This window comes from Hippopotamus amphibius, chromosome 17 (assembly GCF_030028045.1).
Source record: "Hippopotamus amphibius kiboko isolate mHipAmp2 chromosome 17, mHipAmp2.hap2, whole genome shotgun sequence".
NCBI lineage: Eukaryota > Metazoa > Chordata > Mammalia > Artiodactyla > Hippopotamidae > Hippopotamus > Hippopotamus amphibius.
The window spans coordinates 63,645,640-63,671,949 of NC_080202.1; the positions used below are offsets into that span (position 1 = coordinate 63,645,640).

The 26,310-nt window shown below is 41.0% G+C and overlaps 1 protein-coding gene across 31 annotated transcripts in view; it reads right to left on the minus strand.

Annotated features, from left to right (window-relative positions):
- Positions 1-25,999, minus strand: part of CEP112 (centrosomal protein 112) — a 406,171-nt gene extending 380,172 nt beyond the window's left edge. For 11 of the 31 annotated variants that reach the window (XM_057713718.1, XM_057713712.1, XM_057713720.1 and 8 more), the window contains exons 1-4: positions 25,888-25,999; positions 18,679-18,792; positions 16,006-16,196; positions 14,086-14,258 (exon numbers count right to left, since the gene is read on the minus strand). In XM_057713718.1, coding sequence (XP_057569701.1) covers positions 14,086-14,258; positions 16,006-16,196; positions 18,679-18,784 — 470 coding nt within the window. In that variant the 5' untranslated portion in view covers positions 18,785-18,792; positions 25,888-25,999. The other 20 variants (XM_057713730.1, XM_057713725.1, XM_057713713.1 and 17 more) reach the window with 16 other exon arrangements.
- Positions 26,000-26,310: the final 311 nt, after the last annotated feature.

Below are 26,310 nucleotides of genomic sequence, written 5' to 3' on the forward strand. Positions count from 1 at the left end.
TCTGTATGTCTTATAGCTTTTTTTGTCCTTCATTTCCTTCTTTACTGCCTGCCTTTATGTTTAGTTGTTTTGTAGTGACATTGTCTTTTGTGTACATTCTACATTTTTTTCTTGGTGGTTACCACAGAGATTACAAAAAACTCCTAAAGTAGTAACAACATATTTTAAGCTTCAATGGCACACAGAACTCTGCTCCTGTGCAGCTCCACACCCCTCAACTTTGTTATCGGTATTGTGCACCCATTAACATATATTTATAATCATTTTACTCAATTTCTTTGTAATCCTATCAAAAATAAAACGTGGAGTTGTAAACCAGAATTACAATTCTACAGGTTTTTACATTTGCCAATGTATTTCTCTTTTTATTTCATCAGTCTAACTAGAATTTATCAATTTTAACTTCCTAAAAATATCATTTGCCTCCACTGATTTCCACTCGTCTATTTTATTTCCTTCATTCTACTTACATTGGATTCACTCAGCTCTTATTTTTCCAGCTTCCAAAGGGAGAAGCTGTGATCACTGATTTTGGATTTTCCTTCTTTCCTGACACAAGCATTAAAAAGTCTACATTTCCCTCTAAGCTGCATCTCATAAATTTTGGTATGTTGTATTTTATCATTTCGTTCAAAATTTCTACATCCCCTTGATTTCCTTCATGACAAGTAAGTTATTTTGACAGCTTTTCTGGATGTACCATAATTGTGTCTTTCTTATTAAATTCCAATGATATTAGAAAACATGCTATGTGATGTCCATTCTAAGACCAAATGAATTTCTTTTCTTTTATGACCCGGACATGACTTATCTGGATGAACATACCACGGGTGCTTGAAGAATGTGTAATCTGCACTTAGTGGACTGGGTATTCCTTACATGTCAACTAGGTGGAGGTAGCTCAGAGTACTGTTCAAATTTTCTATATCCTTGTTGAATTTTTCAGTCAAGTTGCTCCATAATTCCTAAGAAAGGGATGTTAAAATCTGCAACAGTGACTGTGGATTTGTCTGCCTCTCTCTTTAGCTCTCTCTGTTCCTTTTTGCTCGTGTACTCTGAAGCTCTATTATTTTACACACGCACATTTACACGTGCATGTTATGTACATGTTGAATTACATGACATGTTATGTCATGCTTATGAACTGACCCCGATATCATTACACAATGATTCTATTCATCCTGGTAGTCCTCTTGTCTTAAAGTCTATTTCACCTGATATTTACCATGGCTGTTCCAGCTTTCTTATGTTTGTTGTTCCCCTTGTACATCTCTTTATATCCTTTTACTCTTAATTTACTTGTCCTTGTATTTAATGTATGTCTCTTACAGGTAACATACAGTTGGTCCTTGTTTTTTTATCCAATCTAACAACTGCTGCCTTTAGACTGGAGTGTCAAGTCCACTTACACTTAATGTAATTACTGATATGGTTCTATTCAGTCTGATATTTTGCTATTGGTTTTGTATTTTTCCCACCTTTCTTTGTTCCTGTTCTTCTCCCCTACCTCCTTTGACTGGGTTCACTATTTCATTGTATTCCAGTTTAATCCCTCTAGTTATATTTCTTTCTAGCTATATGCCTTTCTATCATATTTTTAGTACTTGTCCTAGGTATGTGCTAGGCAGGATCTAACATGCCTCCCAGGTATCCCCACATCCCTTGTGTAATGCCCTTTTCTTGACTGTGGACTGAATCTAGAGACTTACTTCTAATAACCAGAATCTGGCAAAAGTGATGGGTCATCACTTCGAAAATTACCTTACAAAAAGACTCTGGCTTCCATCTTGCTTACTTTTTCTGATTGAAGCCAGTTGCCATACTGTGGGCTGTCCTACAGAGAAGTCCAGAAGCAAATAACTGAGTGAGGCCTCTAATGACAGCCATTAAAGACAGAGGCCTCCAGACCAGGAACCCACAAATAACTGAATCCTATTAAACACATAAGTGACAAGAGAAATGGATTCTCCCCTCAGTTAAACCTTCTACTGAGACCGCAATCTCAGCCAATACTTTGGTTGCAGCTTTATAAGAGAACCTGAGCCAGAAAACTCAGCTATGCTCATGAAATAAATGTCTGTTGTTTTAAGCTGGTAAGATTTGGAGTAATTTGTTATGCAGCAATAGAAAACTAACAATGATCTGGGTACATGGAAGTGAGGTGCTGCCTAAAAATTCAGAAGTGTCTTTTGAACCAGGTAGTGGTCAGAGTCTAGAAGGATTTTCAGCAGTGTGCCACAGAAACACAAAATTGACCTGAACAGGCTGTTAGCAGAAATCTGGAATTTGAGGACGTTGCCAGTGAGGGCTCAAAAGGAAGTGAGAAATCCTTTTCATACAGTTGCAGAAAGCCACACCATCATCTTCAGTAACATGTAAAATAGAAAATGTACCTAATGAATTGGGTGAGTGCTATAGCCAAGGAGATTTCCAAGCAAAGTATGTCTTGCTGGTTACAGCAAAATGCAAGAGGACAGTAGTAAGTGAAGGACAACTAAAGAAAAAAGAATCAGGACTTTATGGTTTTAAAAATTCTCAGTCTCTCCAGATGGCAAAATATAAGAAATTAAGAAATGGCACGTAAGCAAAGTTTGGGCACTGTCTAGAGATTAAGCCAAGAGTATAAACCAAAAACCTTCTGCTAAGATCAAAAGGATCAAAGGTGGTACATCAGAGTACATTCACACATAAAGACTTTTTAAAAGATTAAGGGTGTGTATCTCAAACAACAGGACTTGTGGAAAACTTAAGGACACTGTCCTTCAATCTTCCTAGAAGCAACCCAATGTAAAAAGAGATTAGTATAAGTTGCTTTTGTCTAGTGGAGTGAACACACATAGGATTCAGAGGAGGTCTACAAAGGTTTTGAGAAAATCACATCAGCAAAATCACTGCCCTTGGACTGAAAGGGACAGAGGACAGAGGAACCCCCAAAGTTCTTCCGGAAGGAAGCAGACTAAGAAAACTACTCACCTGCAAACGCAAACTACACAATTGCTAACACACACTAGTTTTCATGAAAAAGAAAGGATAACTCAGAAGATAGAATCAAAAGTCTAATGGGAGGATCCAAGAGACATGGAGTATTACACCCAGATCTTGAGCCCTAAGTAAGGAACTTTCAACATTAGCACAACTGGATTTCAGAATTGCTATGGACTCCTTTGTACCTCCTATTATTCTCCTTTTTAGAAACGCCTATAATATTTTTGTATGTTGGGTATGTGGGGAGCAGAAAACTATTGGAATACACATTTCCCCAAAGAAGAGACACAAATGGCCAGTGAGCATGTAAAAAGGTGCTCAGCATCATTAGTCATTAGGGGAAATTCAAGTTAAAACCACAATGAAATACCACTAACATGTTCATTACTATGGCCAAAATCTGAAACACTAAAGATACTAAGAGTTGAGGACGTGAAGAAACTGAACACTCACTGCTAATGTAGGTGTGTAAGATGGTACTGCCTTTTTGGAAAATGGTTTGTTTCCCTAGAAAAGTTAAAAATACACTTACCACACAACCCACGGCTAGATACCTACACAAAAGAAACGGAAAACACATGTCCAAACAAAACTCTGTATATAAATGTCCACAGCAGCATTATTCAGAATAGTTAAAAACTGGTAACATCCAATTATCTACTAACCAGTGAGCGATACACAAATGCGACACAGTCGTCAGTGAAATACCACTCAGGAATAAACAAGGAATGAATTACTGATACATGCCCCATGAACTTCAAAAACAATACGCTAAGTTAAAGAACCAGATGCATAAGACTACATAGTTCATGATTCCACTCATACGAAATTTCTAGAAAAGGCAAAACCATAGTGACAGAAAGCAGAGCACTGCTTGCTTGGGGCTTGGAGTAATTCTGTATTATAAAGATAAAATTTATTCCCAAATTGATCTACAGACTCAATGCATTCTCAATTAAAATCTCAACAGGGGCATGTGTGTGCATTATAAAAACTGGCAAGATAATTCTAAAATTTATATGGGAATGCAAGGGACCAAAAAGAGTCAAGGCAGTCTTAAAGAAGAAGAAAGCTGGAGTGCATGCACTACACTACTAAAAGTCAAGACATCTCTTAAAGCCACAGTAATTAAGACAGTGTAGCGTTAGTACACAGACAGACAAAGAGAACAACGGAGGAGACTAGGGTCCAGAAACCCACACAAGTAAGAGTTTCTGGTTTACAGCAATGGTGTCAACTACCGTAGTGGGGAAAAATTAGCTTTTTAAAATGATACTGGATCCAATGCTATCAACTAGCCACAGGAGGGGTGGGGGGATGACCCCTACCTCACCTCATACATAAAAACCAACTCCAGATGTAGCACACACCCAAGTGAGAAAGGTAAAACAAGGAAACTTCTAGAAGCTAACACAGGCAAATATCCCCATGGATAGAGGGGCAAGGCAAGAAATCTTAAACAGGACACACACACAAAAAACATTATCAGAGATCACTGATCAAAAATAATCATAGTTAAGTACTGTTCAACACAACATCCCAATGGAAGTGGGAGAAAATATCTGCCACATATGTATCAAAGAATTTGGTTCCAGAAAACATAAAGTCGCAACAAATCAATGGAGAAAAGACTGACAAACCATTTTTATTAAAATGTGCACAAACAGGAACTTTACAAACGATGATACACCCAAATGGTCAACGAGCATAGAAAAGTGTGCTCAGTATCATTAGTCATGAGGGAAAATGCAAATTAAAATTCACATCCACCATAGCAGAATTGCTAAAGCTAGAAGAAACTGATACACCAAGTACTGGTAAAGATGAGCAGCCACAGACCTGGAAAGCCTCCTGGTGGAAATGTAAATTGCAATAACCATTTTGGAAAATTCTTGTCAGTATCTACCCTAGTTACCCTTCCAAGTCAACACACTGCACCTACGTGCCCCAGAAGACGTGTGGAGGAATGTTCACAGGATGATGTGTTAACAGCCAAAAGCAGGGAAAACCCCGAACATCCAACAATGGCAGAATGGACATATATATGTGACACACAGTAACAAAACAGAAAAATCCCTTGCTGAATGCAACAACACAGATCAACCTCACAACACAATGCTGAACAAAAGAAGCTAGAAAAAAGTGAAAATACTTTATGAACCGAAAACTAATCTATGCTGATATAATGCAGAAGAGTGGTCAGCTTTTGAGGGGACGATAAATGAGTGGGAGGGAGTGAGAGAGAGGTTTCTGGAGAGCTGGTGAAGTTCTCCATCTTGATCTGGAAGGGGGTACATACGTGTATTCACTCTGTAAAACTGCATCAAGCTTTACACTTATGACTTGTGTGTCTTGATGTTACGTTATACACTGATTTTAAAAGTCTACTACAGAACAAAGAATGAACTACAGCTACTTTTATTAACATGGATGAATCTGAAAAACATCAGAGAGAAAGGAGCAAGCTTCAACATAACACATACAGTAGGATCTCACGTATGTGAAGTTAAGAAAAGAAGCAAAGCAATGGTTAACACAAAATACAGGACGCTAGTCTTTCAGCAGAAGGGAGGAGGAGGCTCTAGGGGAAGAAGACCATAGGCCTCCCGGAGTATTGTAACGTGCTTTCTTGGCTGGGTTAAAAGGATAGGGATGTTTATTTTCTAATTGTTCTTTAAACTGTATCTGTGCATTTTCATACACTTTTTACATGTATGCTATGTTTCACAGTTGTAAAACATTTTAAAAGTAATATAACTACTACATTATAAATCAGAAAACTAAAATAACTAACTTCAGATTTCATGTCTTTGCATTCATCTGAGCAGCAAGTAGTACTGTTATGTACCACCTGCAGAATCGTTTTCTTACGGTATTGCTAAATATCAACGAAACATAAAAATAATTAGCAACAGTTAACACTGCAGTAAAGTAACAAATAACACTGAAAATAAGAAAATGAGAATAACTTCCAAGGATCCACAACATATTTATTTTAATATTTCAAAGGGAACTTTATTAGGAATAAAAAGAAAAACAAAACTAAATTTTAATTAAATGAGAAGCTTGACAAAACTAAAAAACAACCAGAGATTCATAAACATTTTAAGACTTCATATTTTTCTCATTTCCTACTTTAACACATTTGATTTTAAAATTGAAAATAAAAAACCACCTTTAAAAGTCACACATTTAAGTCAATGTTTATTAATATATCTCTGGTTTAATAGTATCAACACTCAAGAGAGTATTTTAATTCCCTTTAAATTAAGTTTTACAATACACTTATAAGCTTACTGTCATCCTTTTTTGTTTAAAAGAACAATCAAAACTAAACTGTTCAATATTATGATCTCACAAAAAGAAACTCGCTTATGAAATAAAAAGGTACTTATTAGAAAGCCCCACTCATTTAAAAATTTTAAAAAGGAAGAAGTGACTAAATTTGTCAAAAATCAGACTTACTGAAAAAAAAAGGCCTAAATGAAAGGTAAGGCCATTATTTTTAAAACCATTCCATCTCAGTTACAAATTGTTGCCACTTGGCCTTGCCTTGGTAAATACCTAGGCGTGATCTTTAATTAGCACATCACAGTTGAAGATGAGTGAGTAGCTAAGTGGCTCCCTGAGTGTGTGAAACTCACTGTTCTGCTGAGGAGCAGAAGAGACAGTTTCCATCCCTCCTTTATGAAGCAGTCTTACTGCTAGAGCTCAAGGTTAAACATGCAACTAACAAGTGTCCATTCTAGCAAAAAGACCAAACTAATTAGGTTTGTTCCACACTCAGTGTTCTCGCCAAAAAAATGATGAAAAAGATTTGTTTCTCTTTCATTAATTTAAGAAAGATGATTTAATTTTTCTTTCTTCCAAAAAGACTTGTTGGGGAGAGGTCCTCTGAAACCTCAGACAGACCAACAGGAAGCAACTAGATATTGATCACTGGTGGTCCTCACCAAAGAAGGGAGGCACAAAATGCAATAAGCACAGAGCACAGGTTCCCCAGGGCAGAGGCAGTTTAGATGCACCAACATCCACTCCCACTCCCCACCCCACCTCACCCCCCACCTAGACAGCAGCTCTCTATCTGGCAGGAAGACCCAGGTCTAGAACTCCAAGCCCCATGTGGTAGCCCCTAATCACATACGATTATTTGAACTAATCAAAACCTAACACTCCACTCCTCAGTCACACTAGCCACACAACAAGTGCTCAACAGTCCTGTGTGAATAGTGGCTGCGACACTGGATAGTACAGCTCAGAAGATGTCCACCACCACACAGTGTTCTAGTCTACTGCTGCAGAACATATACGTAACACACATGTGGAATGAATACATGTAACGTACTGCTGCAGAATGTATCTTTGCCTAATCAACAGGGCAATTCTTAAAATGAATGTACTTTTTGTGAATAATATTTAAGGATTTTTACTACATGCAACCATAACCATAATTATTTATGACAATGGATAAAGAATCCCTAGGAAGGAAAGGTAATGATCAGCTCTCCATAAATTCATCCAACAATTTAGAAGCAGGGGCTATTTATAGGTGTCGTTTACATATAAAAATGGAGTTTAACAAGTTTAAAAGATTCTATCTACTATAGTTGTTTGAGTATACAGTTTAAAAATTAAATCAATATTTTTAAAGTGAAAAATGTTTTTCATGTACACCAACATACTCAAGCACAAGTACATTTTTCATTATACTTGGTCACCATCTGCTGGCAATGTTCTGAAACTGCACCAGCAAATGAAACGCTGGCTGTGCTGGGAGACATTTTTAAAGGACACAGAGTCTCAGCTTTTTGCCACAATGCATTCCTGGAAAACCACATCATAAAGAGGATCATTGTAAAGCAAATCATATTTTCCATAAAGGCAGGACTATAATTAGATTCTTCATTCCAAACTAAAATCTGGCATCAAATAACCCATGGAAAGATCTCATTAAAGCAAGAGGGAGAAATTACAGCCCTCCATTCTCATTTAAAACAGGATAATTATTCTCCAAGTCCTTTCTTAAAGGTATGAACATATTCGTTATTGGAAGAACATAACATAAATTAAAAGGTAAAACATTATATAATGTTAACCTAAATCTAACATAGTAAAAGTAATATATAATAAATAATAATTCTGCTTGCATGCTCCTAGAATTTTTAAGCAATCTGGACGATGACTCTTTATAAAGTGGCATCTAAGGAAATCTAAACAATTACTGCCTTCTTTTCCATCAATGAAGTCCTCTAAAATAAGCAGAATTGTCTTTCTTCCACTGTGAAGCAGTGTTTAAAGGTCGGGGTTGATTCAACATTACTCCTCTTTGCTCTCTCCTAACTCATAACTCTTAACCAAAGTTTCCAGTAAAAACAATAAGGGTATTAAATCATTCTTTTTCCTCCTTCCCTATCCCAGAACCTAACTAAACTTTGGTGATAAGCTACCAGAACACGTCATACTTGATTGAAAAGTCATAAAAATAATCACAGGCCATTAAAAAGAAGCTTCAAAACATTTTTCACAGAACTGTAGGACAAGAATAAGACCTACTATCTTTGTGTCCGTCTTTGGGATAATAGCACATGAAGAAACACACAGAGGCGACACGAACTGAAGTCTAATATCACTTAGGCAGCTTCTAACACACAGTGTGATAAAATATTTGAAAGCAGGGCCAGCCACATTGTGTTCCCTCTATTCTGGAAAAGGGGGCTTGTTATCTAAATAAACACTGATTCAAAGCCTATTTTATTTTATTTTAATTTCTTTGGACGTGCTGTGTGACTTTCAAAATCTTAGTTTTCCCGACCAAGAATTGAATCCGGGGCTCCGGCAGTGAGAGGGCTGAGTCCTAACCACTGGACCGCCAGGGAACACCCAAAAGCCTCTTCTAAAATACCATTACTTCTCTTTATTCTGAGAGTGTGCAGGGTTCACACTTACAATCAGAACCTTTGTGCAGAGCCATTAATTTCTTTTCCTCAGCAACACAAAATGACTTTTAGTAACTGAAAATAATTAATTACCAATGGATCTTAAGACAATACCCTATGGGAAGATTAGATAATGAGAGAAGCAAAAGAGGAGTCACTGTGACAAGCAAGCCCCCGTGTGAACTGTTAAAATAACAACCCCGCACCATTGGTGATGGCGGTGGCAACAGTTAACACTTCCACAAGCCGTGTCAGAGACTCCACGTGCAGTATTCACTTCACTCTCACGACTTTGAGGTTAGGACCACCCCGTCCCCGTCTTACAGATGACGAAACTGGGGTTTAGAGAAAGTAACTCGCCTGAGGACACATGGTTGCCAAGCATCAGAAGTGATATTGAAAAAAGCAAACTGCCTCATTTCTGCTCAACCTAGAAATAACCAAGAACACAGGCACAGTCGCCCAAGACTGCTAACACAGCTCAAGTGGGGAAAAAAGGGATCCAAGTGAAGTTTCCATATTTGCTGCATAAAGTACTCACACCTACATGGTGCACCAGAAAGAATATAAGGTCTGGAATGGTAAAGGCCTAGATTCCAGTACTGAATCCATCACCGGGAAAGTTTACTGACTTTACTGAAGCTGTTGCCTCATCAGTAAATACAAAGGGCAGTCATGTCAACCTCAAAGAATTACAGAGAGGATGAAATCAGATAACTTACAAAAGGTTTCTAGAAGAGTATTTAGCATGCAGTAAGTGTTCCATAAATGTACAACTTGCCTCACTTGGTTTCCATTTTAACAAATTAGAAATACAAGTGGAATCCACAAACACTGAGAATATATATTGGGAAAATTTCATTCCTGTGTTTAAATCTGTACATTTGCTATATATGGTTAGACTTACTAATGTGTCACTAATGTAAATAGTGTGTATGCCCTAGCATTTTAATAAGATAGTACTTTGGAAGGCAACTTGATACTATCAAAAAATAAGTGTGTGACTAGTAAAAATAACACAGACACGTGTACAAAAAATTTTTGAACTTTTCACATCAGATTACTCCCACTCCCTAAAGGAAAAACAGTTTCATATGTGGCACCCGGCAATATTCCATGCACGTGTACCCATACATACCCATATATCTTTTTATATACGTACACAAATGGAAGCTTACTACACTTTTCTGTACTTCTTTTGAACTTTATACATCTTAGAGATCATTCTAGACTAACCCAGATATTTTCATTGCCACTGCACAAGATGCTGAAGCTACTAAGAACCCCAGCACCAGCTCCCCCGTTAAACGCCTGTGTCTAGCTACAGCATCAGTATAGCCCAGCACACAAAGGTGCACGATTACACGTGTGCCAGGATGTTGGCTAAGGCATGCTCTGTAACACTGAAGACTCAAAAGCAACAGAGACAGGTCAAGTTACAGTAAATCTACACCATGGGTTATTATCTGTGATCAAAAATATCACACAGGTTACATGACACAGGATTAAGACACAGTTAAGTGACAAAAGAACAGTACATATAGCACAAGCCGACTGACAGTTTTTAATTACACGTGTGGTATGTGTGCCCTGTGGAATGACACACACCAAATTCTCAATGCCGACTACCACTCATGAGGTAAGAGAAGCAAGAACATGGAGAGAAGGGCTCATTTTACTCTTCATAGTTCTATGTTGAGATTTTCACACCAAACATGTATCATATATAGACTGTAAAATTTTCTAAAATGAGGATAAAAACTGTATTAGTCATCTATTGCTGCATAACCAATTACAACAGATGTAACAGCTTTAAACAACACATACATTTTCTCATAGCTTCTATGGGTCCAAAGTGCAGGTGCAGCCGACCTGGGTCCTCTCCTTAGGGCCACACAAGGCTGCCATCAGGGTCTGCCCAGAGCTGGGTTCTCCTCTGGAGGCTCAACAAGGGAAGCATCCACTTCCCCAGTGCCACGGCTGTTAGCAGCTTCAGTTCCTTCTGGCTACGGGAGTCAGGGCAGCCTGCTTCTTCAGGCCAGCAAGGAAACGCCAGCAAGCCTCTAGAGCCAGTCTGCCAGCGGGGCAGAGTCCTATATATTGTAAGGTACTCATGGAAGTGACAGCCCATCACCAGTGACACATTCTACTGGTTAGAAGCCACTCACAAGTCCTACCCACACTCAAGGAGGAGGGGTGGTACAAGGCTGTCAACACCCAGAGCAGGATCTCGGGGCCACCTGAAGCTCCGTGTACCACAAAGACAGTTAAGGTCTTCACCATCTCTCAATGGTAAGCACGTGAAATATGACCAGGAAGCAATTTATATGGATATAACTCATGGTTGGCGAATTAAATGAAATTTTTTTATTTTTTTTATTTTTTTGGGGGTACACCAGGTTCAATCAACTGTTTTTATACACATATCCCCATATTCCCTCCCTTCCTTGACGCCCCCCCCCTCGAGTCCCCCCCACCCTCCCTGTGGCGAATTAAATGAAATTAACCAAAATGTACAGGGAGGAGATCAAAGTCTATGGTCTTATTAGTAACATTTTATAAAACCATGCTCCAAATTCAAATATAATTCAAATATTTCATTGTCAAGAAAAGCAGCTATTTGACATTAATACAATAAAAGATCTCTAATAAAAGGGCAAGGCCATTTGGAAAGTGATTTTTCTAAAATAAACCATGGGTAAGAATATAACCTTAAACCCAGAACTATGAAAAAGGAAACCAAAGGATAAAACCAGGACAGGACTAGTTATATACTGAAAACGTTTGAAGTGAAATGCTAAGTTTACTAGTGTGCAATATGTATTGGGTGGAAAAATGCATGATAACAAGCCTGAGAGAATATGACCTCATAGTACTTCTAACGTGTCTAGAACGAGGCTATTCGCCATATCCTGCAGGAAGAGTAAAGGGAAAGGAAAGGTGCCATCTCCACTGAACAGAGTCCTAACAAAGAGGCTTCAAAGGGACTTTGTGTCTTTAATAATATAAAAAGGCGAGGACACAAACAGCATAATCTAAAATGCCATTAAGAAATACTTCACATACAAAAAGGTCTAAGTAAAGCAGGATTTTATAAAGTGATCAAAAAAGAAACACTAAGGGGGAAAATCTTTTAAGATTAAAGCGGTTTTTCAAAGGACAAGTTGAAGTGGTTGTAAAATTTATGAGGCAGCATTAAACTTCAGTTCTAAGTAACAATAAATTATTCACTATAAAAACATACATGTGTCAAATATTGTAAGCCTCTTAAACTTTTTAAAACAATTTCTTGCAGAACCGATGAGATATATCAGGTCAACACCAGCAGATTCTAACTTTTTCATTAGCACAGTGTGACCACTAAGAGTAAAGGAACAACTTTAGAAAAGAAATACGAAGACAGACCATCAGTGGAGTGCACCACCACTTCTGATCTGATCTCCCACATTATGTATTTGGTCTTAAAGCAACTGTATTGCTTTTAGATAAAGTAAATGTTAGTTTTATTCTTAAGTGCCTTCATATGTGTAAAATTACAAATATCTGTTAATTAACATACATACAAATTAAAATTTTTAAATAGATCAAATTAAATTAAGAGAAGCATGTAAGCAAAAATACCCCTGAGAAGTTTTGTTTTTGCAGCCCTACTTGGCCTTGGCCTCAGTGAAATTCTAACACTTGACTAGAAAGAGAATTGCCTTTTCCAGTTCCTTCACTGTCTTTAGTAACTGCGTCGTTAACAATATAAAAAGGCTAGGACACAAACAGGGCATCTCTGTAGCCTATAACCATACATCTCTTAACTTCTTCTAACAACCTACTCACTGATTCATGCATGCACTCACCAAAGACTGAGACTCAACCAGTTCCTCACAGGTGCCCACCCAGTGCTAGGCCTGCACATACAGTGCAAATAGGAAAAACACTGTCCCTGCCTTAATCTCTGTAAAAAGACCACAATCTCTTTACACCTCCATTTACTGCTACAAGGCTAACAAAAATTCCACAAGCACACCTCTTTTACTTCTAAATCTCCTAGGAAGGCAAAAATTAGTATTTAATACCACCTGCTATGGACTCCTCTATTCACTTCTTTCTACTCCTCTGAAACGTGTCCTTAATTACATCACCTCTTCCTGTTCTGCCTCTCCATATGATTTGTTCCCCTTTCTAATAAAAAATATTCACATGGACTGGATCTCTTGCTTTACGTTCATCTGTTCTTTTCCACCATAACACCTGAGGTCTGAAAAACATAACCAGACTACATCAAGTATGAAGACATTTCAAATTACTAATAAGGTTTCAGTATCTCTTAAGGAAGAAACCAAAAAAAAAAATTATAGTAGAAAAGAAAGATTACATTGTAAACCTAATCAAATTCCAAAAATTAAAACTACCAAGAGAATGGTGAGGAGAGAAGTATGATGGACGACACACATCAGCTAACACTGTCCAATATTTTAACGTTTCAGGGAGCAGTGCCAAAGGTGAAACTCAAAATGTGATAAAAGTCCAATTTAAATCTACCTCTCCTAAAGGCCAAAAGTTACACTACAACTACAATTGTTTTATTGTGTACTTAAAAAACTTAGAAGTTCAATTTTATTTGTACTAAAAATCCTATTTATGCTTAGCATTCTAGTAAGAAAGCACAGTTTGATGGGTTTATGTTTGCATTCATTATTTTATTAAAGCAAAATGAATATTGTTCAGTGAGGGAGGAAAGGAGAGAAACTCAAGCATAAGCTTCAAGATGGGTATGGAGGGTGTCACATTTGGTTGAAGTCATTGAAAGGCTCTTAAGTCACGCTTGTCATAAAGGAAAACAGAGAAGTGTTATTTAAAGATTTTCAGGCACCACTTTCCAAGCAATGGAATAGATATATGTATTTAATAGATATCCAAAAAGCAGTTAAAAATGTAATATAATCTTTGAATATACAATAAATGGAAAAGCAAAACTGTTATTTTACCTACACAACATTCCTTCACAGCCCTCAACTTTAGCAAAAATATAAAGTAGATCAACTACTTACCATAAAAAAATAAAAAATAAATAAAAAAAAAAAAAAAAAAAAGGAAAAACAGAATGTATTAACCAGTTCCAAATACAGGCTAAATGATGAAACACACTTGAAACCCCAAGTTCATGGCATACCTGTGGACTTGGGTCGGTGACTGCACCAAAGAGCATTCTTCTCCAGAAGAAAGCTTCCATGACTCGCTGAATCTGTGCTCACCCGTCCCCAGCTCGCCCATCACCCAGTCTGGTAATCCTTCTGGGCTGGACCCTTTGGCTTGTGCTGGATTTGGTTCATCAAAATAGATGGACTGATTTTTAAAAATTAGAAAAATTATTCTTTCAAAATGTACTATAATGAGATAATCAGTTAAGATTTCCATCAAGTTTAAAGTTTGGTGACAACCTTTCAAATACTCAAATTCAGTTACATAAAAATATACAAAAATGTATCATTCAATGAAATATTAAAATACATAAAATGGATAACTTATTTACATTTTAGTTATGTTGTGCTGTATAAGAAACCTAATAAATGAGAAAATTACACGACAGATACATCTGATAATAATGATTTACACTAAAAAAGGAATATTAGCTTTATGAAAAGATAAGTGAAAAGTTCTTTTTAAATCATGTGCTCTCCTATTTCTTTCCGGGATCATTAACTACTCTGCACACGCACATACACACATACACACACACACACACCAGTAGGCAGAGAAACCAAAATCAATAGAAGTGAGAAATAAAAACTAGGAATCTCTTCATCTAGGAACAACAGACTTGAAGACCTGGAAATCAATTCTGGCTGTGCCACAAACTAGCTGAAAAATCCAGGTCTTCTGGCTTTTGTTATTAACATTTGTAAAATAAAGCCCTTTCCTATGATTCCATACAACGTGTGTGAAAGGGAAAACATGATACAATACACTCATATTTCAACATCTGAATATGTTTCAGAAAATGTTCTACCTTCAGTCATTAAGAAGAATGACACCAGCTTATCTACTTCTCTCCAAGGGATCCAGGCTTCATGTCACATTTCTGAAGAAAACCCTGCCCTGAGTCTGCATTAGCTGTAACTCTTCCCAATCCTACTCAAAACTTCTCCAGGGGCTGTTCTCTTGGGAGGGGTGACGCACGACTCTATCCCAGGTCAAACATACATAGCAGTTTCTTTTTAAATGAGGCAGTCATTCCAACGTTGAATCAATTATCAAGTCAAGTAACTACTATCCCAAAGACGACCAATCTTAAGCAAAATGCTTGGCCCTACTTTAACATATAATAGATTACAGCATTAAAACTTTTGGCACTCTGCCATGAATAGCAGAAATTATCATCTAGTGTGCAGCATGCCTCTTAACTGAATTTTGGCTTAACTGAAAAAATAAAGTAAAATCTTAAAATATATTGCACTAGAATTTTGTGGCTTTTAAAATAAATAAATATCTATCAGCAATCACCAATACCTAGTACTCCAGTCAGATTTCTCAAGTATTCAAACACCACACGAACCAAGACATGGTTACAAGGCCCAAGACAGCCACAATTCATCATCCAAGCACGATTATAACTGCCTTGTGACAAAGCTGCTTGCAGGATGAAATCAAAGCACAGGGAATCACTCCTAAAGCCCAGCTTACTAGAGTAGAAAGGAACGTCTGAAGTCATTCAATCCAACCTCTCCTATACATTAGCAACACATAAAGAAGAGCTTAATACACTAGAATTTACTGACATCCATTAAATTATTACATAATCCAGTGAAAATTTGTGGGAAATTAAAGCTCGATATTAAAAAATTCATTTTGATTGCTTTAGAAATACTGAGGAATACTACAGGATGACTAAATTAATTAGGTATAGTTCCATTAGAGATCAGGATCTGATTTCCATTCAAGGTTGGAAAAAAACTGAATCAAGGAGCAAAAAAAATAGTTTTAGCCAACATGTGATCTAGGACTCATTGCTGAACGTGACTGTTCCCAAACGGGAGGATAAACTGGCGCTTTTAGAGGAACACGCACACATCTTCCAGCCACAGACACCCACCATGTATGAAGGCAGAGTCCGCAGCGTCCCCGGCTCCGGGCGGTGGGTGAAAGGGCCCTCGAGCACCCCGCGCCTGAGCATGTGCAGTAAGAGCTTTGCGTACAGATTCCGATTCCTCCTGCCCGTGACTCCTGCCCCTGTTCCCGAAGGCTCGCACAGCTTCCTAATCCAAAGTGCACACCTCTGCCGCTCTAGAAATGCATAGGAGCTGTTAGAGACTTATTTCTCAGAAAATAAAACGTTACATTTAAGACCCGTAGAACACCTGCGCTGGTCTGGAGCAGGGGCTGGAAGACAGCAGCTGCCCTAGGCTTGGCAGCCGTATGGTCTCCGGCAGCACATTCAGCTCCGCCGCTGCAGCGTGAAGGCAGCCACGCACCACGGTCGCCACGTGGCTACGCCTGGTTTCTAACAAAACTTTACCAACAAGGAAGCAGGCTGGATGAGGCCCAGGGGCTACAGTTTGTCAACCCTGGTCTAGAGTGTAACTTTATCAGTTAGTAATAAAATCTCAGGATCACTATCAGATAAATCTCTAAGACAAAAATGTTGCTGTAAAACCATCTCTAAAATAATTTTAGTTGTGTTGAAAAATGTTTCTATAATTCTAATTACACAAACCGAGAGAGAGAAAATGCAGTCTTATTTACTTCAGCATTTTAAACAATCTAAAATTGAATCTCAAATGTTTTATTTATTAAAGCTGATAATTTTCAGGGATTTGTGGATGATTTACTTAGGGTTTTCTTTCAACCTCTCTAAAAATAATTGTGTTATGTATTTACATGTAATTTTGAAAAATAATTATCCCTTTAAAAACTACCTTAAAAATGTAGCACGGTTTAATCCACATATAATGACCTACTGACTACCTTATCTTATCACGACAAAATTGTTTTTAGATCTCACGAAAACTATTTTGACATTAATCTTTTATCAGTCTAACTCAGTTTGAGGATTATACATCTAACACAAATCATAAATCTGCTTTAATCTCTTAGTTTCTAAAGATCATATTCCTTTACTATTTTACCTACAAAAATCCCTGGGGCGGATTTACCACTTTGCTCATACTGGATTTATCACTACAGGTATGAGAGGTAGTCTATAAAAATTTTTGTATTTTTAGCTTTGAAAATTACATAATCACAAAGCAAACTTCTAGAAATATTGGGCATACTTTGTGCAAAAAGAAAACACAAAGTAAAACTAATAAACTTAAGTAAAGAGTTTTGTATACGCCCTGCAATAAACTGAAATCTATATAATATTCAATGAATAGAACTTAGTACAACAATTTGGCTAATGAAAAAAATTCATTCCTTTATTTAAAATAATACGGAAAACCATTATCAAAAGCAGAATTTAACTATAATGAAATTTAAATTATTATAAATGTTTGGGTTATTGACTAGGATGTGAGTTTCTGAGCATTCATGATAAATTAACTACATAAAAGAGGGCCAGGGCTGTACCAATACCTACTGACAATGAGTCATGAAGGAAAGATTACAATTAATCCAATTCTATGTACCCCAAATCCCTTTTAAAAGAAGATGAAATATGAGGATAGTTTGATTTGAAGTACATTTATAATGAGAGATTTTAATACGCATTTATCCTAATCAGCAGGTCTAACACAAGAGGGAAAAAAGGCAGTGAATATCACAAGAGGACACAGTGTAGAAATTCACCTAATCATGAATGAGCCAGCCACGGGACAGGAAATATTCATTTTAAGAACAGCAGAGGATGAAAGAAGAGGTTACCATCCAACAAGGCCAGAGAAGAGAGCAGAGGATGAGACTTGAAGGGAAGACCATGCCAAGCCACCCTGGACTCGGACAGGCTGCAGGCCTCACCTGGTACAAGGGGTGGCCAGAGAAAGCATAACACACACTACACACCCTCTTCCCAATGCAGCTCCCTGGAATAAAGATCTAATATTGAGTTGGCTCCTTGTTTTGAATATAAAGTTGACTCAGATACCCAGAGAAATACAGAATTTGGACAAAACTTGGGTAAAAGCCAGTTTCTTGGCTCCACTCCGAACCCTCTACTCAAAAGCTCCCAAATCAGATTTGCCTTCCAGCCAGCCTGATGCCTACTATGACTTAGAGAATCATCCTAGCTGCTCAGACTCTCTTCAGTTGCTCCCTGATGAACCTTAAACTATCTGAAAATCTTTGACTTGAGACAAAGACTCTCAAAGTATAACAGGTTAGGAACTGTAGACAAGAGAGTAACAAAAACTCATTCACACGATTTTATTCAGTCAGCCAATAAGCATTTAAGACTAACAGATTCTTTTCTGCTTTGATAAACAAAAGGGTCAAAGACAGGTGGCCAGTAGGTTCCTGAAAGAGGAACCATCTTCATGGTAGGAGGAAAAAGACACAGGAAAAAACAGTTACAGCTAACTTTAAAGATCCATGCGATTTAAGCTCATGACGTGTGAGAAGCGGTCTCACAGTAAGACCGCTCCACGCTCAGTAGGACACTGTGACTAACTTTCTCCAACAGCTCAAGGTAAACAATCCTTCACAAGCTTCAGATGAAAACTGTTATTAAACAAATTCACTTCTCTTTTTATTCTGAAAGTTCATTGGTTTGACTAAACAATACAAAGAAAAAAATTAATTTTAAGAACCTAATTTTCAAACATAATCTTACCTGACCTATGGGGTAATTTTAGAACAAAGGGCTTCATATCTACCACAAAGTGATCAAATTCTGCATCCAGCTTCTCCCATTTCTCTGCTTCACTTCCCATTTCCATAATTCAGCCTGTAAAAGATTTAGAATTAAAATATTAAGATCTGTATGTTGAAAACTACAAACCTGATGAAAGAGATCAAAGAAAACTCATTAGTGTTAAATACCCCCAAACTGATCTATAGATTTAATACAATTCCAATCAAAATCCCAGCATTCTGTGTAGATATACACAAGCTGATTCTAAAATTTATGTGGAAAATTAAAGGAATTAGAATAGCAGAAGCAATTCTGAAAAAGAAATAAGTTTGGAAGACTCACATTACCTGACTTTAAGAGGCACTATAAAGCTACAGTAGTCAAGACAATATGGTATTGGTGAAAGGATAAGACACACAGACCAATGGAACAAACTAGAGTCCAGAAACTGACCAACACAAATGTGGACAACTGATATTCGACAAAGGTAAGTAAAATTCATGGAGAAATGATAGTTTTTACAAGAAATAATGTTGTAACAACTTGGGAGCCATATGTATAAATAAATAAATAAATAAATAAATAAATAAATAAAAATAACCTCACACTGCACATAAAAATTAACTCAAAATAAATCACAGACCTAAGTGTAAAATGTAAAACTACAGAACTCTTGGAAGAAAACATAGAAGAAAATCTTTATGACTTGGGGTTAGTCAAGGATTTCTTAGATACAACACTAAAAGTACTACCCATAAAAGAAAACAAATTGATATACTGGACTTATATCCAGTATATCAAAAGAAATAAAAAATTTCTGTCCTGCAACAAATTCTGTCCAGGAGTTGAAAAGTTAAGCTACAGACTGGGAGAAAATACTGCAAATCATTTATCTCAGAAAGGACCTATATCAAGAATACATAAAGACCTTTTAAAACAAAACCATAAGAAAACAACCCAATAAAAATAATCAGCAAAAAAAATTAATTCCTTTACCAAAGAAGATATACAGTTGACAAGTAAGCATGTGAAAAAGATGCTTAATATCATTAATTATTAGAGAAATGCAAATTAAAATGACAATGAGGGACTTCCTAGGTGGCGCAGTGGGTGAGAATCCGCCTGCCAATGCAGGGGACATGGGTTCGACCCCTGCCCCAGGAAAATACCACATGCCATGGAGCAACTAAGCCTGTGCACCACAACTGTTGAGCCTGTGCTCTAGAGCCTGTGAGCCACAACTATTGAGCCAATGTGCTGCAACTACTAAAGCCCATGCACCTAGAGCCAGTGCTCTGCAACAAGAAAAGCTACCACAATGAGAAGGCCACGCACCACAACGAAGAGTAGCCCCCACTCGCCACAACTAGAGAAAGCCCGTGTGCAGCAACAAAGACTCAAAACAGCCAATAAAAATAAATTAATTAATTAATTTATAAAATGACAATGAGATATCACTACCTACCTATTAGGACAGCTAAAATTAAAAATGCAAACAATACCAAAGCTGCTGAGGGCACAGAACAAGAGGCCTTCTCACACACCGCTGGTAGGAATACAAAATGGTGCAACCACTCTGGAAAACAGTTTAGCCATTTCTCACCCAGTTAAACATACCCTTAGCACAGGACCCAGAAATCCCACTCTTAGATATTTATCCAAGAGAAACAAAATCTATATTCACACAGAAACCTGAATGTAATATTTGTAACAGCTTTTTTTTCTCTTCTGTAACCACCAAACACTGACATGTGAGAAGTGGTCTCACAAACCCTGGAAACAACCACGTGTCCCTCCCCTGGGAAATGGATAAACCAACTGTGGTGTATCTACACAATGAAACAGCACTCAGCCACAGAGAGGAAGGAAGTGCTGACTCGCCCAATAACACAAGGAACTGTAGATGTGTTAGGCTAAGTGAAAGAAGCCGTGCTCAAAAGGCCACATCCCACTTGTATGACATCCTAGAAAAGGCAAAAAATACAGGCACAGAGGACAGATCAGTGGTTCACTGGGTGCACTGGGGTGGAGGCAGTGGCGGGGGGGGGGGGGCAGGGCACAAGGAAATTACACGGGTGCTGGAACTGTCCTGCACGCTGTCTGTGCAGGAGGTTAGAAGAACCTATTCTATGCATGTGTAAAAATTCATCACACTGTATACCAAAAAAGTGATTTTTAACTGTACATAAATGTAAAATCTTTAACTCCCACCAAAAAACTTAAAATACTGGTCCTGGTATTTCTTCCTAATTGGGAAGAAAACACTGAATATAAAGGGGGTGAACCCCCAAAATCAGAAACATAGGTTTTGACAAAATTGCTTAAATTAAAAATATACCCAACAGTCCACATCTTCCTCTAAGGTGTGAGATGTCTTGGTATAGATGTGCACTATCTCTACATCCCCAGTTTGTCATTTATTCAGTTTACAAATTACACGTTTGGGAAAAAGCTCTGTTGTGCCTCGTCAGCTGTCCTGCTCCACAGACCCCCCCTCCCTCTGCTCAACGGGCTTCTAACGTTCACCAGGGTTTCCTCCACCTCACAATCAACAGCCTCTGCACAGAAGGCTCTCAGCCCGGCCTCTGTGCGTCTGGCCAGCCGTCGTTCCCTCACAGCCGGCGGAGGTGAGCCGAGGGTTCCCAGGGTCTCTCAGGGACCAGCATGCCCTGCCTGCAGTCTTCCACTCCCTCCTGCAGCCATGCCCAGGAAGGAAAGCAGTCTCTGACGTCCACACTGCCACTCCCCACCACGGCTCTTCCACCCTCACCCCCAATGCCCCTCTCATGAGGCCCCCACTGTTGGACTGGACCCAGTGCTCCCCTCTCTCATCACTGCCACCCACCAAAATCCCTTCCAATCAGCCTCTTCTCCTCTCTGTTCCGCACGACAATGATTGCTCACACCCTCCTCCATTGCTTAACTAAGGGTCAGCTGGAGAAAACTGGCCCTGCCTTGAGGTCTCATCAGAATCCCCGGGTTTCTCATTTCCCCTCCACAAGGCAGCTCTGAAACTCTTACCAGACCTCTCAAAGCCCCTAAGTCGTTCCAGCTCCCCTCACTTTCCACGTAAGAAAGCTCAGCTCCTGCTTCAAAGGGAAAAGGAATAGTCAGGTGGTAACACCCCAAATGCTCTTCACTCCACCTCCCACTCGCCTTCCAGAGAACACAGCCTCACCTGCTCTGCCTCTGCATCAGAAGCACTGACTGTCCTCTCCACTGCTGGGACCTCCACCACCTGCCAATGACCTCCTCGCTGGTTTACTGACTCCTTCCCCTCCACTGCCCCACTCTCTAAGGCCCGTGAACCAATACAGCAACGATACTCAAAAATACCTCAGAACATGCCTGTATCCCTATTCTCACTACTGCTCTCAGAGAAAGCCCTCCCCACCTCTTACTCACACTAATTCCCCTGCTTCAGGCCTCACTGGCACCAGAGGAGACGTCCCAAGTACAGGGCTCAGCACATCACCTCCTCTCTCCACTGCTTACTGCAACGGGATACGACCCAAACCCAAGGTTAGGCCTGCCAGCACCTACACACACACACTCTCTGCCTAACAAACCCATCCACCAATGAGCACGCCCACCAGTGAACTCCCCGCCATCCTGCAAACAGGCTGCCCCTGGCCTGCAGGCAGGAAATACGACACAAACGTCGCTTCTGAGTAGAGCTTCCCCACACATCCCAGATTCATCGCTCCGTCATGGGTGTACTGCTCACATCTGTGCAGCGGCATTTATCTGCTGTTACCTTTTTGTTTTTTCACACATCTGTGTACTATTTACATGTCTTCCACCATCTGGGAGATGCTCCTGGAAGGCAGGATCCATGACCGACACATCTTAGTAGGTACCTAGCACATTACACAGCACTTAATAGAAGCTGAAGAATCGACCGGTAAATAAAAGCTAACTAAAGGGATTAATGTCATACTTTTACGTGACTAACACAGGCAGACCTCAGAGACATTGCAGGTTCAGCTCCAGACCACAGCAATGAAGCAAATATCACAATAAAGCGAGTCACAAGAATACTGTGCTTTCCCAGTGCATGTAAAAGGTATGTTTATACTAGACAGCAGTCTACTAAGTGTCCAATAGCATTATGCTAAAACAAATGTACATATTTTAATTAAGGTATGTACATACCTTAATTTAAAATTATTACTAAAAAAATGATATCCATCATCTGAGCCTTCAGCAATTTGTAATCTTTTTGCTAGTGGAGAGTTTGAAATATTGTGAGAATTACCAAAACGTGACCCAGAGACACGAAGTGAACAAACGCTGTTGGAAAATGGCACTGGTAGACTTGCTCAAGGCAGGGCTGCCACAAACCCTCAATGTGTAAAAAACGCAAAAGTGTAATAAAGGAAAGCGCAATAAAACGATGTGCTTATTGAGTTTTTTTGTTTTCTTTTATATTTCTGCTCTGAGAACCAAATAGGTCTTCCAGAATAGAAATACTATTGCCCTTAATTCTATTTACTAAAATTGCTCACTGTACCTTCTGCATTACAGTAGAAGAAATAATTTCAAATGCAAGGCTTGGTTAATTAACTAGACCTATTTTGGTGATCATTTTGTAACATATACAAGGGTGAGTCAAAAATCATCCACACTCTGGTTATATTAAAACTTGGCCGCACTTATCAGAGCTTTCTGTTCAAGGCTGCTGTCTCCCTAGTCACTGCTGTGCAGGTGTGAACGTGTTACATTAGTTCACTTGTAACTGTGGTGTGAGCAAAAATGGATGCCCCACTTGTGATCTGCACAAAAGAAGAGCAGTGTGCAGTGATTCGTTTTTGTGGTCTGAGGGTGTACCTGGTGCCATTATTTATCAAAGACTTTGTGCGCAGTATGGACAAAGTGTTTTGTTGCAAAGAAATGTGTATGAATGGATAGAAAGGTTCAAGGAAGGTCACACAAGCGTTAGCCATTAAGAAGGAGCCGGACACCTGTTTACGTAAAGTTGTGAAGACAGCAGTGCATTCGTGGCTCACAGCACATTTTTTAATGAGGGAATACGAAAGCTTGTTGACAGATGAACAAAGTGCATTGAAAAGCAAGGAGATTATGTCCAAAAATGATGTACTTTTCTAAAAGTTAATTAAAATAAATTCTACATCCAGAGCACGGATAATTTTTGACTCACCCACATACATACGTGGTATCATTATATATAATGTATACCTGTAACTAACATAATGTTATATGTTAGTTTTATCTCAATAAAAAGAGAGAACTGCAGTATAAAAAAAAACTTGGTTAAGATAAATTTTATTTAAGCGTGTTTTCTGATTGGTTGGTTGGTTTTGTTTTGCATTCCTGCAGTAACTAGCTGCATTCATACACAACTCCATCAGTTCTGTACTTGGTAACAGAAGGCTAGGATACCACTGCCGGATGTTGGATCATAAAGCTGAAAAGAAACTATTTAAGTGGGTGAACAAATGGAAACTCATAAACCCAGAATTTTAAGCACAGCTCTGACCTGGAAGTGTACTTCCAGGCTCAAACAGCTCATCCTGCCCATGCACAGGCCTGAGAGCACCCAGAGCTAGGCCGAAAACAAAAAGACTCCTAGTAACGCTAATTCTCAATAAATCTTTGACACAGGCAGGAAATGTCAGTGTTTAGTGTCAGTGGAAACGAAAACTTAAGAGTAAAAAGACTGACATAAAGTCATGAAATTAAACATAAAGCTCAGATTAAAATTCTGAAACCATTCGCTCTCAGATCCATTACATCTGACCTCTCGGCCACTTAAATATAAGCCAGCAATCTCTCCAACTAATGGAGAAGTATTTTACAAACAGAAAGGCAATCATAATCGCTATAACATGCAATACTGGAGCACACATCTTCTTTAAAGCACAATAAAGAATCAGCGTGATACCTGGTAAACGCTAAAACTCGGCTTTTCCTTATCCCTTATTTATTCTCCAAAGAAATGAAAAAAAAATTAACATCGTTTCGAACTCTCAGGGAATTCTTGCCACACACATTACATCTTATAAGCAGCCAGCCGAGGAAAGAGCTTTATCCCGATCCAACTTATTAGAATTGCAGGTTTAAACTACTGGAATTAAAGACTAAGGAAAGCTGTATCTCTGGCTGAGGTTTGAGACACTCGGGGGCGCGCCCAGCAGTCCCCTACGTTGGCGCAAGGGCGACAGAGGAGAGGGCGACTCTGGCCCAGAGCTGCGATGCGCTGGCCCGCGTCTCTGTTCTCTGAGCCTGTGACTGCGCGGGCAGCTGGCAACTGGGCGGGGGACGCGGCCTCGCCGCCCACACAGAGGGCGCCCCCCCGACGCCGGGCCCCGCCCCACGCCACGGGCGCGCCCCGCCCCGCCGCGGGAGGTCCCGCCGGTCCCGCCCCGCCGCGCGCGCACACACACGGCGGCCCGCGCGCCCGCCGCCGCGTCAGCCCGGAGACGCGCAGGGCGCGGGGTCGGGCGCGGGGCCCGACACGGGCCTGCGAACAGGAAGGGCGCGCCCGCCGCACGCGCGTCGCGAACACGCGGGCTCGGGCCCCCGGGCCTGCCGGGCGGCGCGGGACCGGACGCGGAGGGCCGCCCCCACCGGGCCCAGGACGCCGCCCGGCCCCGGGGAAGCGCTCCCGCCGGCCGGGGACCCTAAGGGGGCCGGGGCGAGCGCGAGCGTCTCCTCACGGCCCGGCCCCGTCAGGACCCCCGCGCGGCGCGCCCGCGGCCCCGGCCCCTCACGACCCCCGCCCGGCGCGCACCGCCGCCCCGGCCCCTCACGACCCCCGCCCGGCGCGCCCCCGGCCCCTCAGGACCCCCGCGCGGCGCGCCCGCGGCCCCGACCCCTCAGGACCCCCGCGCGGCGCGCCCGCGGCCCCGGCCCCTCACGACCCCCGCCCGGCGCGCACCGCCGCCCCGGCCCCTCACGACCCCCGCCCGGCGCGCCCCCGGCCCCTCAGGACCCCCGCGCGGCGCGCCCGCGGCCCCGAACCCTCAGGCCCCGCCCAGCGCGCCCGCGGCCCCGGCCCCTCAGGACCCCGCCCGGCGCGCCCACAGGCCCCGCGGCGCGCGCCCCACAGGCCCCGAGAGCCGCCCGGCCCGCGGGGCCACCCCTCCCCGCGCAAAATTCCACCCGAGAACCCGCGTGAGGCGGCCCGGGAGGGGCATTCGAGAAAACGAGAGCCGGCGCCCCTACGTGCAAGCTTTCCGATCGGCCGCCGCCGCCGCCACGAAACCGTTTCAAATCCGTGCGGGCGCCGCGGTCGCCGCCGCGCAGCAGGCCCGGGAAGGGCGGGGGGCGGGGCCGGGGGAGGGGCCCTTGCTCGTAGGCCCCGCCCCTCTGCCGCGCCTCCTGCCGCGGCCGCGCGCGGCGCCGTTGCCATGGCGACGCTCCAGGCCTCGGCCGCCGCCGCCCGGCCGGTCGAGAGCGGGCACGTGTGCGCTCGCGTTTCCGCGTCCCCACCCCGCCGCGCTGGGCCGCGTTGCCATGGCGACGTGACGGGCCCCGCCTGCCAGCGTGCGGCCGCGAGGCCCACCCCAGGCCGAGGCTCCCGGGAGGCGGCCGTCCACCCGGGCCGCGCCTTGTTCGCCCTTCAGGGCTGTGGAGAGGCCAGGGGAA